The following is a 21,040-nucleotide window of genomic DNA, read 5'->3' as shown; positions in this document are numbered from 1 at the left end:
AGTGACCTAGAAATAAAAGGCTCCACACGATGCTGTTCACTAACAATTCCCCTGAACCATCCAGTCACCACCTCATTCTTCCTTTGGCTGGTTCTTCTAGTCAGCAAGTATGTAAAAAAAATTCTGTAAAATTTGGCAGATGTTATATAATAATCATTCAGTTGCAGCTGCTATAAGCTATTTGTCCTGCCAGTGTTTACTGAACTATATAGCTAGTTTGCAATGTATTTTCCATTTAATATTTAGGTAGGCAGAACACTAAAAATGGTGACTGATCAGTTAAGTTTTGAAAGAGTATGCAGCTGAGGAAAATCAGCTCTTCTACAGTCTCAGTATTATAGAGTTGCAGAGCTTGAATTCTGAGGTTACCAGCAGTTATACTAACAGTTATGTACCCTTCCAGAGAAACAAATAAGGAGTGCCATGTTAATCACTACTGTGATTAGTAAAAAGCTACTGTATTTGTATAAAATATAAACAAAGTTGCACAAGTCTGTGTTAGTCCTTCTCTTACTATACCATGAACTATAATTTAAACCTAAGGGACTGATTTGGGTCACAATGTAAACAAGTGAGAATTCTGTTCAGGTTTTTACACTGTGTTCATCACCATCATCATATCTGAGCACCTTTCATTAGTGTGTTAATTCACATCACACTTATTCTCTGCAAGAATCCCCACAAGTTAAGTAAATGTTAACAGTCATAACAATGCAATTACTTCTACTTTAATGAGGCCTGGTCTACAATGCCACGCCGGGTTGACTGCAGATAGGCATTCTACAGTATTTAGTTTGCGTATCTCCCGTCAACTTACTTATGCTCACTTACTGCAGCATCTTCACTTCGCTGTGCCCACGGGACATGCCCTCCAGTCGACACAGCATTACTCTTTTCCGGAGGGGGGGGGGGAGGAGAACGAGGACGACAATGGACAGTGCATGTATAAACGTATAAAATGATGCTTTTTATACAGTTTTTAAAAAGAAAGCCCATATATTTCAAACTGTTGACGTGTTTTACTGTACATTCTGTTCTTTGCAGGGTTTCTTTTTTTAACCTAAAAAACCATTTCAGTCCCAAGATATTTGCAGCATACATGCAAAAGATTCACCTCTAGCAGACAAATTTGTTTAGTCTTCACTGGAGCCTAATTATGTTCTCTTCCCTACAGCCAACATTAAGTTACTATAAGCTAAGAACTCCAAGCGGTCTTTAGCGGTGTAATGTTACGAGCATGAAGCTTAGAAATGAGAAGATGGAGAAATGTGCTATTACAGCAAACTATATATGTACCCAGCATTTCTAATTTACAACCAATGAGACCACAAGTTTCAAGGGAAAAAAATATCAGTTTTGAGCGGTGTCCATCTTTTTATAAACACCACACAACAGGATTAATCTGTAATTGATCAGCGACTCAAATAAATAGAAAATCTGCATTTTAATGTCACATTGAATTTTAGTACATTTCAATCCAAGAAAAAAAATAAACCGAGACATGGTAATGAGTACAGGATTATATATTACAATATGCCTTGTTATATTACATTTGTGGCTGTACGATAAAAACTCAAGGGCAGATGGAATTTGAACTCATTTAAGTAACTGTCAGGAATAAAGCATTAAATGCATTTTCTGAAATAAGTACTTTTTAAATTTCAAAATCTTAAAACAGCATAAGATGTAGGCCTTGTTTAAAAAAGTTTAGTTAACATTGAGCCAGCTGAATAAGTATTTTGAAAGGTTTTCACATAATTAATATAGAAAATGCTTTCCTCAATCTTACATCCAATGGAGGGACAGATTATTTGTACAGCAGCATATATGGCTAAACCCATCATGAGCCTTGACCTAGAAATGTACACTATTGAACTCTTCAAAGAATCCAGCAAATTTCAGAAGCTGCACCCTTCATATGAAAGCAAGAGACGTAGGGTTACTGTATGCAAAAATATTTTTCAAACTGTTCTTAATTTTAAATTGAAAACTAAAGGCATGGTCTTTTCATTATAAAAAAAGTAAGGTACAACAGAAACTCTAGAGGATGGTTTTCAGCTAGATTAATTTTGCGTTCTCTGAGAAAAAGAAAAACTGGGGGGGGGGGGAAAAAAAAAAAAAAAGGTTGATTAGTTTAGCTTTGTGCGCTAACCAAGCTACTTACAGTGATTTTCGATGGCAAAAGCACATGCTGACTGGGTGATTCAACAGATCCAAATATTTTTGTAATCATTTTTATTTGTATACAAGAACACTAAAATTATCCAGTCATGCAATGTTCATCCTAAGCATTCTGCATTTCTTTTCCAATCTTATAGCTAAGGATCTTGTTCCAGTCAATCTTAGTGCGGGTAACTGGCAACTGTCGACGTAAGGCCTTGAAAGTAGTGTCCGACATAGTTTGATAATTCTCACTGATAGCAGTCTGTTTAACAAAGCAGAGTTACAATTATTCAAGACAAGCTACACTGGAAAAAGGAACAGAACTGAAATAATGGCATACAATGACAGATTATTCAAATAATCACAGGATAATGTGCACCCTGTTGCCTCCTGTTTTTAAAGTCTTACTAAAATTATGCAGTATAAAAAAATTAAAGATAACACTTGTTTACAGTAAGTTGCCAGATGGGAGTCCAAATTCTGTCTTGGTTTAGAAAGTTTTGAGAGCTAAAAGTATTGCCATAGACCATAACCTTTCACTACTTTTTCTATGCACATGCAATACTTTTAGGGTTGGCAGAATTCATTAAAAAATTCAAACGGATGATGTCAGTTGATTTTTAAGCATTTAAAAAAAATTTTTTTTTAATGGATTTAAATTTTCAATTGGAGGAAATTACAGGAGGTGTCAAAAAATTAATGACAGCAGATGTTGAGATTCAAAAAGTTAAAGCTTTATAACTGTTAAAAACAAACTGCTTACATAACTTCAAAAATAACATCTTTAAATCAAACTCAAATTCTCAAGCAGAATTTTTCTCCCTTTGGCTAGCTGTAAAATTTTGATTATTGATGGAAATATTTGTCAGTTTGTGAAATCAACACTTACTGATAAAAATCCAATCCTTCAAAGCCTAAATATGTGTAAGCTCCAGAACATGCAACACTTTTAGCCATAAGAATTTAGAGTATACAGTGCTCAGAATGTTTAGCTGTGGACTGGCCCTTCATAAGAAGTTGTGCACTCCTGAAATGAAATAACACGTACTCACACAATAAAATCTACCCTCGAAAAGCTTACATTCTAATGTAAGACAAGACGCAACAAGGGGTGGAACAATCAGAAGGACTGGGGGCAGGAAGATGAGGTAATAGTGATAACATTTAGATCTGCACTCTAGCTGTCAGCAGTTAAGACTGTCTTGATTCAGTTTAGAATATGAATGCTAATATAGCAATAATCCTTAAAATTGAAATGAAATACCAAAACTGCATTCATTTACAGAATGCCAGTTTTCCTACTTCAGTAATACAGTTAACCCAAAAAAATCATGTGAATAAGTGCACACAAGACTATCTGAAATAAAGCATTTAGCATTGTTTTACATACGAGTAATATATTTTGTATGTTTTAGAAGTCATACCTGATACTCATTTTCAGCGGCCTCTACAATTTTTATAAATTCCTTTGCTGTTTGGGCTTCGTTCTAGGAAAGAAAGGGTTTGTTTTCAAATTAGGCATCTATAAAATGTTAGAACCCTAAAAGGCTGTCAATGAATTATATTTCTCCCACAATTATGAGATGTTTAAAAGTAACTTCCCCTGGCCAGAAAGTCTATAACAGATTAATTGTATTCTCATAACAAGTGTTATTCGGTTCAAGACTCAATCTGAAAAACTTTGTGCTTCCTAAAGCATTAGTAGCTCCACTTTTTCTTTGGTACTATATTTTTGATGTCTGAATTATGCCTTGGTGCTGCATTTCTCTAAACATAGTCCTTAAGTATAAACTAAGCTCATTACTAGAAAGAGAAAAACTAGTAAAGCTAAAGAAAATTTGCAATAGTATCACTCTCTAGTTACTTGTGGGCAATTCATTATAGACCCTTTTATGGAAGCCAAGGATATTAAATACCTGTGCACAAGTGAATATAGAGCCATTTGCAGCAGTTAAGGATAATACATATGAAAGCAAGCAGACCCTACTAAGCCCTTCCAGTTATTTTTTGTCAGAAATACTAGATTTGTCAGACTGACAAAACTGTAGAGACCAGGAGAGATGCAGAACAGAAGTGCATTTGAAAGTACTTTTACTATAACATTATATTTGATTATTCAACAGAAATGAAAAACAAGTCTCTAAAAATATTCCAAAACAAGAATGTTAAAAACATTTAATCTTTACCATAAAACTCAGTTTACACAGCACAACCTTAAGAATCTGAACAACTAATCAGATATCCAAGATACTGGTAATAGAACATGGAGGAATAATTATTTGTTCACATCATAAGATGATTTCAAGCAAGAGACCCCGGCTGAGTCAATCTGAGCTGAGACAGAAGGAATACTGGAACTTGGGGTCTAGCCTGCACATTTTTAGGACACTTGGAGATAAGGGTGCACCTGGAGCAGCACATTCTAATTCCAACATTTTTAAATAGATTGACAGAGAGCCTTGGCCAAGAGTCCCACCCTAAAAGAATGGGTAATCCTCTCTCCTTTTCCTCTACCAAGGACTCTGCAGTCAGCTTAATTTAACTCCCATAAGATCAAACTAACTCCTGGAGGGACATGCCTAGAAGGGGGCAGAGGGAGACAAGAAGAGCTGCTTCCACAGAGAGATGGAAGGGGGTTGTCTTCAGCAGTGGGGCTGTAAAAAGGTTCCTGGAGATTACAGAAGAGGAAGAGGGGGAGACCAGTGAAGGTGGTGCCAACTTATGGAGGAAGAAGGGGCCTGTACCCTGCAAAAAAGAAAGGAGAGACAGCAAATGCTCTATTGAGCCAGGCAATATTTCCTGGATTAACAGCTTCTGCTCAGCTTCCAGAAAAAAAGCCTGTGTGTGCTGGGATGGCGGTGAGACACTGAAGGTATCCCCTACAGACCTGGGCATACTTATTCATATCTGGCTCTAACAAGGGAGCTCTGAAATTATTCATTTCAAGTCTACTTTGACTGGTAGGAAGTTGCTGTTCAGCCTCATGGTGGAGAAGAGGAGGAAGCCCCTCAGCTAAGGCACTTTTTCTGCTCTCTCCAAGATGACAGTGGACTTTGCATCCATTGTTTTCCATGTCTCATATGCCTGAAGTCTAAATATGGCACCTAGGCAGGAGAGGCTTGCGGCCTTTCTCCCTGCTAAGAGACAGGAAAGCTGTCTGAGGAGGTGCTTAGCACCAAATCTCTTGGTCTTGATTGGTCCTTCAGTACCTGACTGATGTGGCAGGACAGGACCCACTGTTATCTACAGTGGAGAATCCAGCATTAATCTGCTAACGGGAGAACTGCTCCCTCAGTCTTTGCTGAAGCAACTGTCAGCTGAAAAGAGCATGAATAAGAATGCTTGGTCCCTTTACTTACAACTCAGAAGTAATTTCCATGCCTACAACTTCTGAAATCTTATTTAGCACCATCCTCTCCCACTCTATATGCTGCTATTGTGACTGGAAAGCCAGTGAGCCTTGCTTTATTTTAATTCACAACATTCTTCATTAAATCTAATTTGGCACTCAGAGCCGAATTCTTCATCAGTATGTCATGACCATCTGAGATGCTTTCAAATTGTACTTCTTCCGTTCCCTTCTGCCAATTTAATTTCATTGGCTCAAATTTATTAAACGACACTCCAGCAGAAAATATAAATGTTTATTCACTTCCTCAAGCCTTCTACAAGTTATGTTATTTTATTACTAAGAGCAATTACTAGGTCATGCTGTGCTCAAACAGCACTGGTTCCTAGAGAGAAAAAGGCCTTAGGATGCAACTGTTGTTTCTTTCACACAACGGGTTATTTTTAAGGCATTGTCTCCCTAATGCACCATAATAATCACTATTAGAAAGGAACAGCTAAGAAGAAATAAGGCCTATAATCCAGCAGGCATGGAGCCTCTCAAACTGCAGCACAGGTGAAGTTTTGTTTCCACCCCTGAAATGGATTTAGTGTCCATGAAAGCAAAGATATGACAACACTGAATAGGCTGTACCAGTTCAGACTAGCACTAGTTATGGAGCTCTCCCTTTGCACATTGCTATTTTTAGAGCCCTGTTTTTATCCTAAGCAAATGCTGCCAATTGTGTGACAATAATTGGGAGGGGAAGGAGAGAATGTTCAGAGGGTTCTAGTTCAGACCAAATTCAGTGTACATTCAAAATCTAATTCCATAAGCCACACAGCCACCTAACAGTTTGAGTTAGAATAAGTGCAGATAAAATGGGACAGTTCAAGCTAACTATAGTCTAGCTTGTTTCTTTAAAAGTTACAAGCAAATATGCAGCAAATTAAAATTACAATATTCTGGAGGACTTCACAGAAGACAGCAGACACCTATACCTAAAACGTATATGGAATGTAAAAATAGCAGCTAGCTACTTGCATATACAATTTAATTCACCTATTTCTAAATGGTGAAAGAATCATATGCGAAAATGTCTAACCAGCATTGTTGCTTAGAAAAACACTTGCTGTGTAGAATACAAAGGCCAGAACTCAGGTCTTAACTCGGTCATTTTAAATAATACATCCAAAACCTACATAAAAAGATATGTCACTTCAACATATAATGAGCCCTTGCAAAAAGATAACTTACAGACACTGTTAATGAATCTTGTATGTCTTTATGGCTCACTAGCTGAACATTACCATCTTCATAATAGTGAACCTAAGCAAAAGTAAAACAAACACCACAATAAATCTTATGATTACTACAGATACAGAATTAGCATGGTGATAAAATGCTAACATTAGTCAATATGTAAACATGCTTTTATAGGCGGAAGGTTGGGAGCTGTTGGTGATGCATTTTCACTGAAATGCAGAGTTATACTTGAAGTGCTCAGGATATCGGTGCTCAAAGTAGCACTTTTCGTGTCCATTAATTTCTTTTACAATGAACCGTCCATTTTATCCAAGTTACTTGCAGTAGCAGAAAGGTGCTGTTCTTGAGGCGACTTTTTGGAAGCTACTCAAATAGTAAGGATTGACTTTACCCAAGGAGAGTTTTGGCAAAGCTTCAGGATGCAATGTGTTGCTGTCCTTGTTCACCCACACTGTTTGCTGGATGCATTGTGACATCTTGTATTAAGCAAGCCCAGGTGATCTAAATCGGTCTGTTTTGAAATCCCCTTTCATTATATACAACTTCCAAACATCAAAAGCCAATGCTTAGCCAGACAAAGGACAAAAAAATTCCCTCCTGCACAATAACGTTAGTAACCTGAACTGGTAGACAAAGCAGAATGAGTTTGGAAACTCTTGATCTCTTTCCCCGAAAGTATACTGTACTCCCTCCCAAATATCTCAATTTACAGTCCCACCCAACTTAGTCTTCGATTCTTTATCAGGATTAATTTTAATACCTTTACAGTCAATGAAAATGTAGAATTATAATGCTGATCACTGGTTTCCATAGAACTATTTGGGGATTTAAACACCAATGGGAAGAGGCACACCTTGAGCACTCAGATGTAAATAAGTTAACTCACAACAAATTACATGGTATTGAAGAGTAATGGATATCTTTACAGTTTAAATCAGAATCTTTGGAAAATGCTAGAACTAAGAGGGTTTTGGCCTTAATTGCCAGAATCAAGAGGAAATTATGATGCACTTGCAAATAAAACTGAAAGGAAGGTCTTGGAACTGAGCCTTGAGACAGAAAATTTGATTTTTTTTTTTTTTTTAAATTATTTGTGGCCATAGAGATCATGGTTAAAAAAGGGCAACTGAACTATGAATTGTGCCTAATAAGTTGGGGGATATGCCCATCCAGGATTACCTTTTTAATGACTTTCACAGAGGTACATCAATGGCACTGTATAAATATAAATGCTATTTCTAAAATGAAACGGATGAGGTTGATTTTCTAAGGGTAAGAGGACATCTGTTTACAGTTGTAGCCAAAATAACTGATACCATTCATTTACAGTTGAATATATGGAGAATTAAATCTTATTTTTTTTACCCCTCTAAACTGATGAAAAAAGATACCAGAAAGAATTTAATACTGTTTTTTCAAGAAATGTTTCTTCAGAGACAGACTGACCATGACACACAGCAAATCATAAAACACAGGCAACTACGTTAGTGTCAGAAGGATTCCCCAAGTAGAGACTCCAATAATCACTCTTTTGGGAAAAGGTAACTTTCTGCCTTCCCCTAGGGACTGGTGAGGAGGTACAATTTTGATTTATAATGTATACATGTATTCATGAATTTGGCTGCTCTTGTAATGAATCTGTAGAGTATTCAAGGATTTTTTTGCCTTTTTTTACAATGTAAATGCTGATTCTTAATCCTTTTTTTTTTTTTTTTTTTTTAAATAAAAGTGCTTCCATTTCCATTGTAGTAGCAGCATACAATTCTTGGAAGAAGGAGCATATTTCTCTCATCCTATACCCTCCAGAAGTAATAATCTGAAGAAGCTGCATCCAGCCTTCTTTGACCAGATATCAAGCTTTTGGATACAGGACAAGAGAACAAAAAAACCCCACCCCTCTCCTTCCTCCCCCCACCCTCAAAAAACAAAAACCCCAACCTCTCCCAAAAAAACCCCAACTCACAAAAAGGGATAAGTCTCCAAGATCCTCCAATCACCTATTTTTATATGTTATACATATATAGGGGGAGAGACAGAAATAAAGCCAATTTAAAAATACTGCAGAATGGTTAAAGTATGTATGTGTTTCATTTTTTCTTGCACCAGAATTATTTCCATATTGCCATGAGATTCCCTTAGTTAAAAAAACGAGAAAGCTACTAAATGCTGAAGTATACAATTTATGATAAGCCTACCTGAATTTTCAAGATGCCAGACACCTGAGTGGTTGAAGGGGTGATTGTAAACTTCCATTCTGACCTCCAACGGCCATTCCTTAAAAATAAAAACAGCAGCTGTAAATAAGGCAGGGAAAATTATTTAAATAAAATGTTGAATTTCAAACTCTTAGCTTTGCACTATTAGTGCCAAACTTAGTATTTAGTTTGAGACAGTTAAGGGAGATAATATTGAATGTTCTTCCCATGCTATCACAAAAGAAAATCAGCTCATGATTTAAAAAAACTTAAGTAGTTGAGAAAAACTGACTCTGCAGGAACACTTATTCTTGCTTTTGGATATAGAGCAAGATTTATTCATACAGACATTCTAACAGGAACTTTTTTTGTTTCTCTAAAAGTGTTCTTCATTACTACTTACCAATCAGGCCTGTGTAGTGGAGTACAATTTAGAGCAAAGGAAGACTCCCTGGATGATTTCCAATATAGTCACCTTTTTGCAACCCACAAGATTCAGAATCTTTGAATTTTTATTAAAAAAAATAGTAAAACACCCAGTTTTATAAATTACTACAATATTAACTGTAGCTAAGGCTTTGGGCTGCTCTGACAGAAATATAAAGCTCCAGAACTGTAGGCATTTCTTCCATTTGAAAGGACTGTAATAGTCTCTCCAAAACACTGAAGGGGAAATCGCAGCTTTCCAGATGTCTGAAATACAGGTAGGCCACATTTCCAACTGTTTGCCTCCCTGCAAGGCAGACTCTTCTGAAAAGGTCAGTGGATCATTCGGTCAGAAAAAGCTATATTAGGACAGCTTCTGGGCTGTCTCAATTTCTACTCCATATGTATTTAAGAAAGAAACAGTTTGGGTACAGCACAAGTTCACTTTCCACAAGATTAGCTGCAGATTTTATTCCCTTTCAGATAGGGACAATACTAAGGAAAAAAAGCAGTTTAAGATTACCATGTTAGAAATGCTCTACTGAATATTTTTCAGATGACAATGAGTTGTCCATAATACTCGGGCTATAATTTCAGATCTCAAAGTCCAATCAAGGTAGGGTTTGAGATGTACTTAGCTCTCTTTGAGTAGGATGGGGTAGACAGCTTAAGATTCTGCAGAAGCTGTTGGTTCAGTGTTCCTTGAGTCACCAGTTTCCCAGCTAGATGGCACTGTAACATAACACTGGAGATCCTGACAACTTGAAGCTACAAAAAAGTGCCTAAGGATCCTTTATAACAGATGTGTTAGCCACAATGCCCTAACTAAACTAACTTGTGTTACTGCATTCTGCATACCGAAGATTCTTCTTGTTTCAATGTGAAGAATGGATTCTTCATTTCCTGAACAGTTACAGGATGGTAGCTAGTATTCTGCAGTTTTTAGATGGTTGTAATGTTTCACTCCAGGAGAGCCTACATTTTAGTGAAAAATTAAATCATTTCAATGGTTTGTAAAGTCTTTTGTCACCCTTCAGTGTAAAAGGTGTTACAGTAATTTAAATCATAACCATTCCTTTGTGTGTACTCACTGCTAAACCAAGGATTTCTAGAAGCTGGTTGCACATTCACCAAAAGTTTTCAACTGCTTTTTAAATTTTTTTTTAAATTTTATGCAATGTTTCTTTACTAATGTATCTATTTTATTTATTAGTGCTGGTCAGCTGTTTTCTGACAGATTTTTCCATTGAAAAATGTTGATTTGACAAAACACAAAACGTTTCATAGAAATGTGTGATTTTATTGACTCTTCCGACTAGGCAGGGCCCCTCTGTTTTATTGCCAATTTGACTGTAGGGCTTCCAGGCTCCCAGCTACTCAGTAGCTGGAGTTCTAAGCAGCTTGGCGAGCCTTCTCAACTGTTTTGAAAAACCTGAAACTGAATGTAGTTTCAATTTTGAACTGAAAGTTTTGAATCCTTCAGACTTTTTGTTCTAACTTGCATTTAATTTTTCCTAAGAAGTTTCAAAATTTCCCATGGAAAAGGAATTCCGGGTTCCAATCAGCCCTATTGTTTATGCAACTATTAGTCAGAAAAGCTAGCTTAATTTGCATGTAAGCATCATGTACAAGATTATACCAAGTCAGCCATGTGTCTTAAGCAATGATACTCTCAACTCAAAGACGAACCGTTGTATATAAATATATATATGGAAGTATAAAGAATTTGCTTTACTGATAGAAAATTAGAGACATTTAAATAATATTTTGCCCTTAGAAAGCATTTCAGATTCCAGCAGCTAAAGCTTCTATGAATGTTTCATTCATTAATGTCTGAGAACACCCGTATAAGATAAGATTTGGGAGTATGCTGAACAGTGATCTTCCACAGAGGATGACAAAGCACATGTCCCACAACTACTGACAGCTGAAGCAGGAAAGGAATATGTATTGTGTATCCATTTCTCCTTTTAAAAGAGAAACTCAAACAGCAAGATTTGAAATCTGAAAGCTTACTTGTATTTTAGGATTAAAAATCAGTATTTTCAATATATTCTTACCAAAGATACATTAAAATCAAAGTAATCCAGATTTCTGAGCTATTCAGTCTAAGTCAGAACATCAAAAGCACTGATGTTGCACATTTTATCAGCTCTGCTGGTTAAGTGAACAGATTCAAGGCATTATACAGGAAACACCACATCATCTCACTGGCTGATACAGATGCATACTTGAATAATTATGCCTATCTAATGTTTGCTTCCTGCACTGATGACCTCTCTTTGTGGGATGGAAGTGGAAAGATGTGCATGGAGATCATGTTACTAAAGAGGACTTTGGATGCAAGCACACAGCACAAGAGATAATCAAAGAGGAAAACAGGTAAATAGTTTTCTCTAACAATTACATCCATCACCACTATGTAGCATTCTCAGACCCAGCTCATTCAGGAGCTATCCAGAAGTTCACTCCCAATGCTGCAAAACAGTCTTCACACAAATGTGAGTAATCTGATTTTGATTTTTAATTGGATAAAATAATTCATCTATCCAAAGGAATTCCACCTTATGCAAAATTTTTCTGTTTACCAAAGTCTGGTGGGTAAAGGCCTAGTACATGTGACTATTCAGAGAAAAATTAAAATGCTACCATTTTCCATTCTTTGCTAGTCACATTCACAAATTCACACTATGTGAGTTCATCTTGAAGGGTAAACAAATGTAACAGGAGGAACACACAGGTGAAGACAATGTATTCTGTATGTATAACTGAAGCCTCATAAGGAAAAGTTACTCATGTTTAATTCAGCTTCTTTGAGGACATTATACAAGATTTCACTCTTGGTCTCATCTTCATAGCATGACAGAGGTCAGAAATTCCCTACCTCTCAGACTTTTGGCCCTCTAAGGCTTAGTCATTGGGCATGAGCACCTAATCTAAGGCAGTAAATGTGAGTGTCTGATTGGAGCTCAGAGCTACTCTGATTGGAAAAGTTCCAGGAAGTTGGGCATGAGAATTAAAAAGCCTCTGGCACTGATGGGAAAACATCTGCCCTGAGTTTCTCTCTCAAATCTTTTCTACTGTGAAAATTAAGTAACAGTAACTGATGACATTTTGCATCATCTCAAAGGCTTTGCTTAAAGTTTCCAAAACATATTCTTCTTGTTCTGATTTGGTGTGCTCTTTTGGAGAAGTTAAAGCTAATGGATTTTTCACTTTGTGTATAGCTCTTTGGATTTTGGGAGGGGACAGGAAGCGCTTTTCCTTGACTTGGAGTAACAAATTCCTGGAAAGTTTTAAGAGCTGGAGAATTTGAAAGACAGGTGAGTTTTCTTAGTCACTACAGCTTATCCTTTTGAAACGTGTCTCTAAGATAGAGACCGAGCTGGCTAACAGAGGACTCAGAAAGGAAGGCCCTAAACAAGGCATTTCATATTACTAAAAAGCTGTGTCTGGGTTACTGCTAGCAAGAGCTCTCTCAAGAAGCTTGGATATAGATTTCCAGAAGTCACGTTTTGTCTTGCTTTCCTCCCCTCCTCGTTTCCCACTTTTTTTTCTGAACAAAAAAAATGACTTTGGGGGGAGGAAGGGAGGGATGGGACTGAACTCTGTTTTGCCTGGGAATAAGCCTGGCCTATGGAAGGATATTTTGTTCGCTGATCAGGTTTATTGATTATTCTTCCCTTTGCCTTGTGTGGAACTGGTAGTGAATGACTTATGACCAAGAAGTTGTTGGGTGAAGCAGAGGCTATATACTACAATAGAAAGAATCCTGTTCATCTCCCTCCTGACAAAAATAACTATTAGTACCTCTAGGGTAACTGAGGCTTTAGGTATTGACAAAGGAAGAGTGCCAAGGGGTAGAAACTATTGAGCCCACATCCTCCAGTAGAGTTCACACCCCCACTGGTTGCCTGAGTGAACCTAGGACACTCCGATATCTGTGCTAGAAGGACTGCTTCTGGGACTGGCTAAGAGAAGTAGAAAGTGAGACTGTCTCCTTTGACATTTCTTCATCTGCCAGTGGAAAAAAGCTGTATATTTCCTGGTCCTCAGTTTGCTTTTCTTTGTTGCCATCTTACAGCTTAGAGAAGAGGACAAAGTTTTAAAGTTAAAAATAATTGGCTGAAACAATCATCCAGGAAAGAAAGATGCAAATAAGAAAATCACTGGAAATTCCAGGCAAAAGTGTGGGTGGGAATTTCCCAAATACTCTGCAAAACAACAGATCTGGAGCTTGCCATTTTGCTTCCTTATAGAAGCTTCAAAGTCACATACAACAATTCTGGTACTTCTGCCCATCAAAAGGGGAACACTATCCCATACTTAGGATAAATAGATGTGAATATAATAGACAACTTTACTTAAATATAGTAAAATATAGCAAATACAAGATCAGCTAAGAACTTACCAAAAGTTTTTTGCTTGGAACTGATGACTCTCTATGCATGCAATAATGGTTTGATGTCCATCAATCGTTTTACCATACACCTTAATTGCAAATGAAAGAGTAAAGAGTCATGCCAAGTTTTGAATGAATGTCTTAACCAAATAAGTACCTTGAACAAGACAGATTTAAAAAAAAAAAAAGATACACTTAGCTCTTGTACTATATTATAATTCAGTGATATTACAATATATTTTTATAACCACTTTCCATTATCTCTATGCATAAACAAAAGCAGCCAATAAATTAGCTTTAAACCTTGAATGCTTGTATCAATCACAAAGGAGGAAAAATTAAGAGAACAGTATTTGAAGTTGGAGTAGCATTAAACCTGGTCATACTGAAACTTAGATGCTGCAGTACATAAAACTTTCATATTAGCTAACAACCAGATATGTGTCTCAGCAACAAGAGATTTTAACCATATAACTATAACAGTCTTCAAGAACAATGAAACAATGGCTGGGTTTCAAACAGACTATTCTTCGTCTAATTGGAAATTTTTAACTTTTTACTAGGTGAGGGGAAAAGGAAGCAGTTAGAACCCAAATGTACAACAGCCAAGGCATACATTTATTTCAATGTGTGTGTATATGTCTCAGTTCTTTGTCCTCTACAAATAATGGTACCAAAAAAATCTAAGGAAATGGAATCAAAGCATCTAGCGTGATTGGTATCAGTATCAAGTGCTAGTTGGATCCACTTTTTTATTTTTATGAAGCCAGCAGTACCCATTTTTGCGTTTGAGTGCTGAGGATGGGACAAAGTGCTTTCTCTCCATTCATCTTGCCATGCTATACCCAAAACTTTGTACTTTGTGTCCCCAAAGCAGCCCAAAAGAGGTCATGAGTACACATCATGTATTCTTAAAGCAACACACCAAAGACAAGATTTGTTTACACCAGTCTACAAGAGGAATGAAAGTATTAAATGTGAAACATAAAACCTCAATAAAAAAGTTAACTCCTCTTCCTTTTGCTTACAGATAGATAAGCAAAGGCTTATTAACTTGGCCTACTCCCAGCAGGTGTGTAGCAACTGTACTTCCAAACTGAGTCTTTCCCTTATTGTTTGCAGTGTTGTTGTAGCGGTGCTGGTTCCAGGATATATGAGAGAAAAGATGGATGCGCTTGAAAGCTTGTGTCTCTCACCAACAGAAGTTGGTCCAATAAAAGATATTATCTCACCCACCTTGTCTTTCTAAAATCTTCTCTTGGACCAACTTCTGTTGGTGAGAGACACAAGCTTTTGAGCTCACAAACCTTGTTTCTCTTTCCTTTATCTCTAACGCCAGAGTTCACTCAGTCACAGTGAAACTTTAATTCCTGTTTGCTCACCTCCATTTTATCTGTTCTAACTGTTTTCATACCAATACACATTCTCTAAAGAAGATATTGCAAATCAATGTCCACTACAATTTATGGTACTTCAGAGTCTAGTTCCTTCATATTTGGAACCTTATTGATGTAGAACTGAAGAAGAGAAGGAACTGTTGCTGCAGAACTGCCACATTTTATAAAAAGACTCTCTGGTGCCCAACAATTCTCTCCCCATTCCCCAACTCCTGCAAGACTGCACATCCAAATTACATTTAGCTATGATTTCAAATTAGTCTTTTCTTCCAGTTGTGATTAGGAATTTAATTGCAGATGTAAATAAAGAAAAATAAGTCACCATGCAAAATTCAGACAACTAGATTTTAAATAGCTCCTCAAGGCAGAGATCTTGTTTTCATGAACAATGCTTAAAATGTTCTCAACAATTTAAGTAATAATGTTAATATTATTTAGAAAAACAAATCAGTAACACTATAAAACGTTAGCCAGCGAGGTATCTTTGCTGTCACAAGCAAAACAGGATTTGGAACTACTCTAAATTCTCTCACTTTGAGCTTGGAGCAATTCCAGAGATACCACTGAGTCTCAGGAGGCTAGTGAGGAGCTAATACTGCACAATTAATACTCCCTACAAGTTTCAGGAGCGTGTTCCTGGGGACAAAGAGAGAAAGAAAAGAAGTGTTTGTAGGTGTAGAGTGGTCGGTGATGAGAACACTAAAACCTAATGTGTTCCCACCTATGGCTAAAGGAACATATACACTAGACTTTACTTCGTGTTGAGTGCCATTATCTTATATTTCAGATGCTGATATTCTCCTGCAGACAATAATGTAAACAGACAAGGGAAGCTTAAATCCTCCATCATTTTACAGCTGTCTAGTACTTACTGTGCAAACACCATTTGGATAGTGTTCTTTCACATAGGCTCTCATCGCAGTCTCTACTGAATTTCTCCAGGACTCAACTGCATTTTCAGCTTCATGGGGCCTAGGATCAGTAGCCTCCTTTCTTAAGTGATCAAATTTAAAAGATAGCTTGTTTTTCGGATCCAAAAATTTTCCATTGCCCAAATCACCATGTTCTGTTATCAATACCTGCATTAAAAAGTTGTAGTTGTAATCTACTTTTTTTTTTTAAATTATTTTATTTATTTGACACAACCTCTCCCCCCCACCCACATGTTGGTCTTGACATTACATCATTCAGTACTGTGTAATAAAGGAGACAGACTAAACTGTATCAAAGTGAGTCTCATCCAAATCACACTTTAAAATTTAAGATGTGAACTGATTTCATGCACAACAGCAGCAAATAGGAGGGATCAAAGATGAATATTAAGCAGTAGCAAACCTTGAGTTCTCATCTAGTTCACCTTCACTGTAGCAAATGCAGAATTCATACATTAAATGGAGTTCTTCCAGTGTCATTGGAATTAGTGCATAATATCTATAATTCCATATTAGATTAATCTGATTTTTAAAGACTTTTTTGTTCATTGTATCACTATAGGGCAAAGCTGAGATTCTTTATGTGCCTTTACTCTGCATCTGACAGAACTGGAGGTCATGTGTCCCCACACTGCTTATATTGTAGCTCTTTATGGTTTACATTATAAACAGGTTATTAACTTAAAATAGTAGCCAAAGCATATTTTTGCAAGAAAATAAAGGCAAAAGTTCTAATATCAAAGCATGCTCCTTAAACTTCAAGAAACCTGTTATGAGTTAATATTTTGTTTTATCTGTACCTGTTCATCATAACCTTCAATTTTTACTGGAGTAAACTGATCCAGGTTGTACTGTGCAAAGGCACTGAAAGAAAAGAAGGCATATCAAGTAGGCTCTACTTAACAATTAAAACAAGTCCACCACTTTTAAAGCTTTTGTAATGGTAACTACTTGTCAAATGTACTTGTAAAAGAAATAGACAAGGAGATACCCGTCTCCTACCCTAATGCTAGTGATCAACAAGGCAACATCCACCATATAGTAGTGAAGAAGTCTTTAGCTCACACTATAAGGATGTGACTGTAAAAGCATTTAGCAATTTTTCTAAAAAAAATAACTAGACCAAAAGATACACAATGAGCATAACAGCATTTTATTCGCAAACATACACCTTTTCAACTGATAGCTAGGAAACTTCCTATTTGTTCAGTATGGTAGGACTTAGATTTTTTTATTTAAAAAAAAAAAAAAAAAACTCAGCATCACCATAACCACCTCTGTTATAGGACTGTTTTCCTGCTCCTTTACTGTCTGATTCAATGGAAATGTGCTTCTTGCTGGTCACTATATTGAAGTTTAACATATCCTCTCTCAATTTATTTTACAGTCAAACTTCTGTTTCTCTTCTCAATTCTTTACTCAAAGGCATGTTACAAAACAAGACACATGTCAAATACATACTTTTATACATACATATTTTTATAATTCTATCTTGAAGTAGAGTCAGGCAACAAGTTTTAAAGTTTGTTATTTACAAAAGGTATTTTTTAGTTGTTCCCAGTAATAAATTATTGGGTTGACTTTTTAAATAGAAAGTTGTAGCTAGTTTACCAGAACACCTGTTTTACAAATTAAGTAGTACATAAACAGTCTTAAAAGTCTAAATCATAGTAGAGTAAAGACATTTTACAAAATAGTGTATTAGTTTAGTACACTGAAGTGCCCATTGACACAGAAAGCACATACACAAAGATGTGTACTGACGCCAAGAAGCCTTTTTATTCCAAATGAGAAAGAAAATGTGTCCCCTCTATGTTGGAATCTATTTTTGAAGTAATTTTTTTAAATAGTATTGCTACTTATACTGAAAGCTTTAGTATAGAAGGAGTATTAACCATTCAGAAATCTTGATGTGATAGTTTAGAGCAGGGGTGGCCAACCTGCGGCTCACGAGCCACATGCAGCTCTTAGCATGCGGCTCTTTGCTCTGTGCATTGTATGGGACGCCAAAGTGAAATTGACAAGCTGCTGCCAAAATGGACGGATCAGCATGGATTGGCTCTTTGCAGTATCTATAGCTATTTTTTGGCTCTTCGTCTCTGACTGGTTGGCCACCCCTGGTTTAGAGAGATGGTGCTGCATAATAGGAGCAGAACTGGGACTCAGGAGACCTGTGTTCCAGTCAGCCACTGCCCTGTTGGGTGACCTTGGGCAAGTCACTTTGCCACTATGTGCCTCAGCTTCCCCATCTGTAAAATAAGGCTAGTGATGCTCATCTGCTTTTTAAAGAGCTTTGAGACCTACAAATGAGAAGTGCTGTAGAAAGCTAGGTATTATAAGAGTGCAATAGCTGAAACCTTCTGAGTAAAAATTTACCTCTAAGTTTGGAAATTTAAGTTCATTACATGTGATCTACAGCAAGGGAAAAATCAAGTCAGAGTCAACTATTTTTCCCCCATTCCATCATCTTTGTGGACTTATTTATACAGAACCTTTCACCCAAGAATCTCAAACACATTAAAACTTACCAAACAATTTACTTTGCCATGGTAACTTTGCCAACCACTGTAACATTATACAACAGTTTATGAGAAGTAAAGAATCTTTCTAACTGAAACTGGATGGGGGATTTTGTAGAAAGGCATGGTGCAAGTTACCCAAGTAAATATAGGCAGGACACTGGGGTTAACCACCATGCAAAAAAGTGCCCTGGAATCTTTAGGTGACACAGAACCTCTTATGTTTTATCCAAAGAGAAAGCACTTGCAAGAACACTGTGCTCTTCAGAACACTGCCCCAATACGGTCTCTGTATTCAAAGAGTTGACTCAGTACTGAGAGAGCACTACCCAGTCATTTACATTACTTCTATAACTCCTGAGTTTTCCTTGAACCTCTCCAATCTAACTACTGACCAACTCTGATTTTATTTATTAGCTTTGAGGAAAGTTTAGTCAGTTACAGATGCAAAAATGAACATCTCAGATCACTGTGATCACTTACTGGCAACAAACCTCTAGTGGACTGTGAAAGATTGAAAGTGTTTAGGTGCTCAAGTATAGCATGTGGTACTTACTGGGCTGCTCCTTCCCTGAGAAGATTATCATTATTAAGCAGCAACCGAACATCTGAAAGAAAATATTTACATTTTAACACTATTTTCAAGATGTTAGAAGAATACTTAATATTATTACCCCATAAAATAATTTTCATTTACATAATATGGAATATAACTTATTCCCCAAGAAAAATGGAAAAAAATAGTAGGTAGTAAACCTGTAAAATAATACATACTTCACCATCATGACTGCACAATAATTGGATGTGAGAGAGAGGACTGAAATGGATTCCCCCAGCAAGCAGATATAAGCCATACTATAGAGGAGGCATGACCAACAATCTAGCAAAATGTGCCAGATTAGCCACAAAAGCTGTATAAACGGAAGTAGCACCAGATTCAGGTGGCTCCACTTGTCTGCAGACAAGTGTTCAAAGATGACTAAAGATCATCATAGAGCAGCTTAGCCAAAGACTAATTTTTTGACAGTGGTGGTTAGTGTTGTATACATAGTTTATTGTATTTTTGCTGCCGTCATTATCACAGTTTCAATTTCCTAGAAGACTTTGCTAACCTGAACATATATTGCAATCTAGGGTGCAGTACCACAGCTGGACCCAAAATTGAATTGCAACTGACTTCTTACATTCTTAAAGCAATATTAAGAATTATTTTTAGACAAAAGCATTTTGACATCCTCCTATATCAGTAAAATCCTAACCTGAGAAATCACCATCTTGTGGATGGTTTCAGGTGAAATACCTACATGCAGAGTTAATCACAATACTGTTCAGTACAGAATACATTAAAATGTGAAAGGTTGGTTATAGGATTAAAGTTGAAAATACAATTTAATATACGCTCCCACCTGCAAATTTAAAATTTGTTTTAATTCAGAAGAACAAGTTAAAATACTTCCTCATCTAAATGATTGTAATGTTACTATCACCCCATCCCAGCCCTTAATATTCTCTCCTCTCACCCAAATATTTATAAGAATATACACAAGGACCAAAATGATCAGATTATCAGAAACAGATACCTAAATAGGAAATGGGATTTTTGTGTACTTAAATTAACAGATTATTTAGGAATTTGTTTTTCACGGTATATGAACATTTTGGTTGGTGTATAGTGTCTGAAGGAGAGCCCTCTCAAATAGATTTTATATGGTTTAAAGCAGGGTTTTTCTATAAACATTAGCAAGTTCATGAGGCTTGCGGGAAGGATAAGAGTTATACCAGCTAAGTAAAATATGGGAGATTTATCCACAAGGAAAACTCCTAGTTTTATACCTAAAAAGTTTAAATTACAACAGGGGGCTGCTTCTTCCTGCCCCTTGGTCCTTTCCATGCTCTTCTATGTCCCCATCTTTATGACCTATCCTGGGTCACAGCCACACCTCCCGACTATGCCATCATGTTCCTTTCCATCTTTCCTTTCTATCCCCTGGGCCCTACCCCCAATACCATTCTTTCCAGCTCCTGCCCTCTTCCATGCCCCCCATACCGCTCAGCACTCCCCACACTCCTTCCTACACTGTCCCTCTATGTACTCACCTATCTCCTTCCTCTATGTCCCCAACATCTCCTGTACTCCTTTTTATCCCCATACCCTGGTCAGTCATACAACAGAGCCGTTTCATTCCAAAATAGAGGAATACAACTCAATCCCACTTCATGCTCCCCCCTCCCACCCAAATCTTGATTCACTACATTTTCCATTGATCTCATAAGCTCCCACTCCCTGTCTTCTCCCAGCAGTTCTCTCTACAACAGCAGTATTAATGAAGCCTTAAAAATATCAGTACAAGGTCAGCTTAACATTTATATTTACAAACATTTGTACTTTAAACATTGCATTTTATACACTTT

The 21,040-nt window shown here is 36.8% G+C and overlaps 1 protein-coding gene across 1 annotated transcript in view; it reads right to left on the bottom strand.

Annotated features, from left to right (window-relative positions):
• Positions 1–1,425: 1,425 nt before the first annotated feature.
• The window catches only part of CAPZA2 (capping actin protein of muscle Z-line subunit alpha 2), a 40,405-nt gene continuing 20,790 nt past the window's right edge, over positions 1,426–21,040 (bottom strand). The window contains exons 3-10 of the mRNA XM_067564244.1: positions 19,185–19,236; positions 16,910–16,973; positions 16,050–16,256; positions 13,790–13,869; positions 8,953–9,031; positions 6,749–6,820; positions 3,588–3,650; positions 1,426–2,425 (exon numbers count right to left, since the gene is read on the bottom strand). Coding sequence (XP_067420345.1) covers positions 2,285–2,425; positions 3,588–3,650; positions 6,749–6,820; positions 8,953–9,031; positions 13,790–13,869; positions 16,050–16,256; positions 16,910–16,973; positions 19,185–19,236 — 758 coding nt within the window. The 3' untranslated portion in view covers positions 1,426–2,284. The remainder of the gene's footprint in view (positions 2,426–3,587; positions 3,651–6,748; positions 6,821–8,952; positions 9,032–13,789; positions 13,870–16,049; positions 16,257–16,909; positions 16,974–19,184; positions 19,237–21,040) is intronic.

Source organism: Emydura macquarii, unplaced genomic scaffold (genome assembly GCF_026122565.2).
Source record: "Emydura macquarii macquarii isolate MOO-44397 ecotype Brisbane River unplaced genomic scaffold, CSIRO-AGI_Emac_v2 contig_2636, whole genome shotgun sequence".
Taxonomy (NCBI): Eukaryota; Metazoa; Chordata; order Testudines; family Chelidae; genus Emydura; species Emydura macquarii.
Note: the sequence above shows the minus strand (reverse complement) of the source record. Positions and strands in the feature narration are given on the sequence as shown.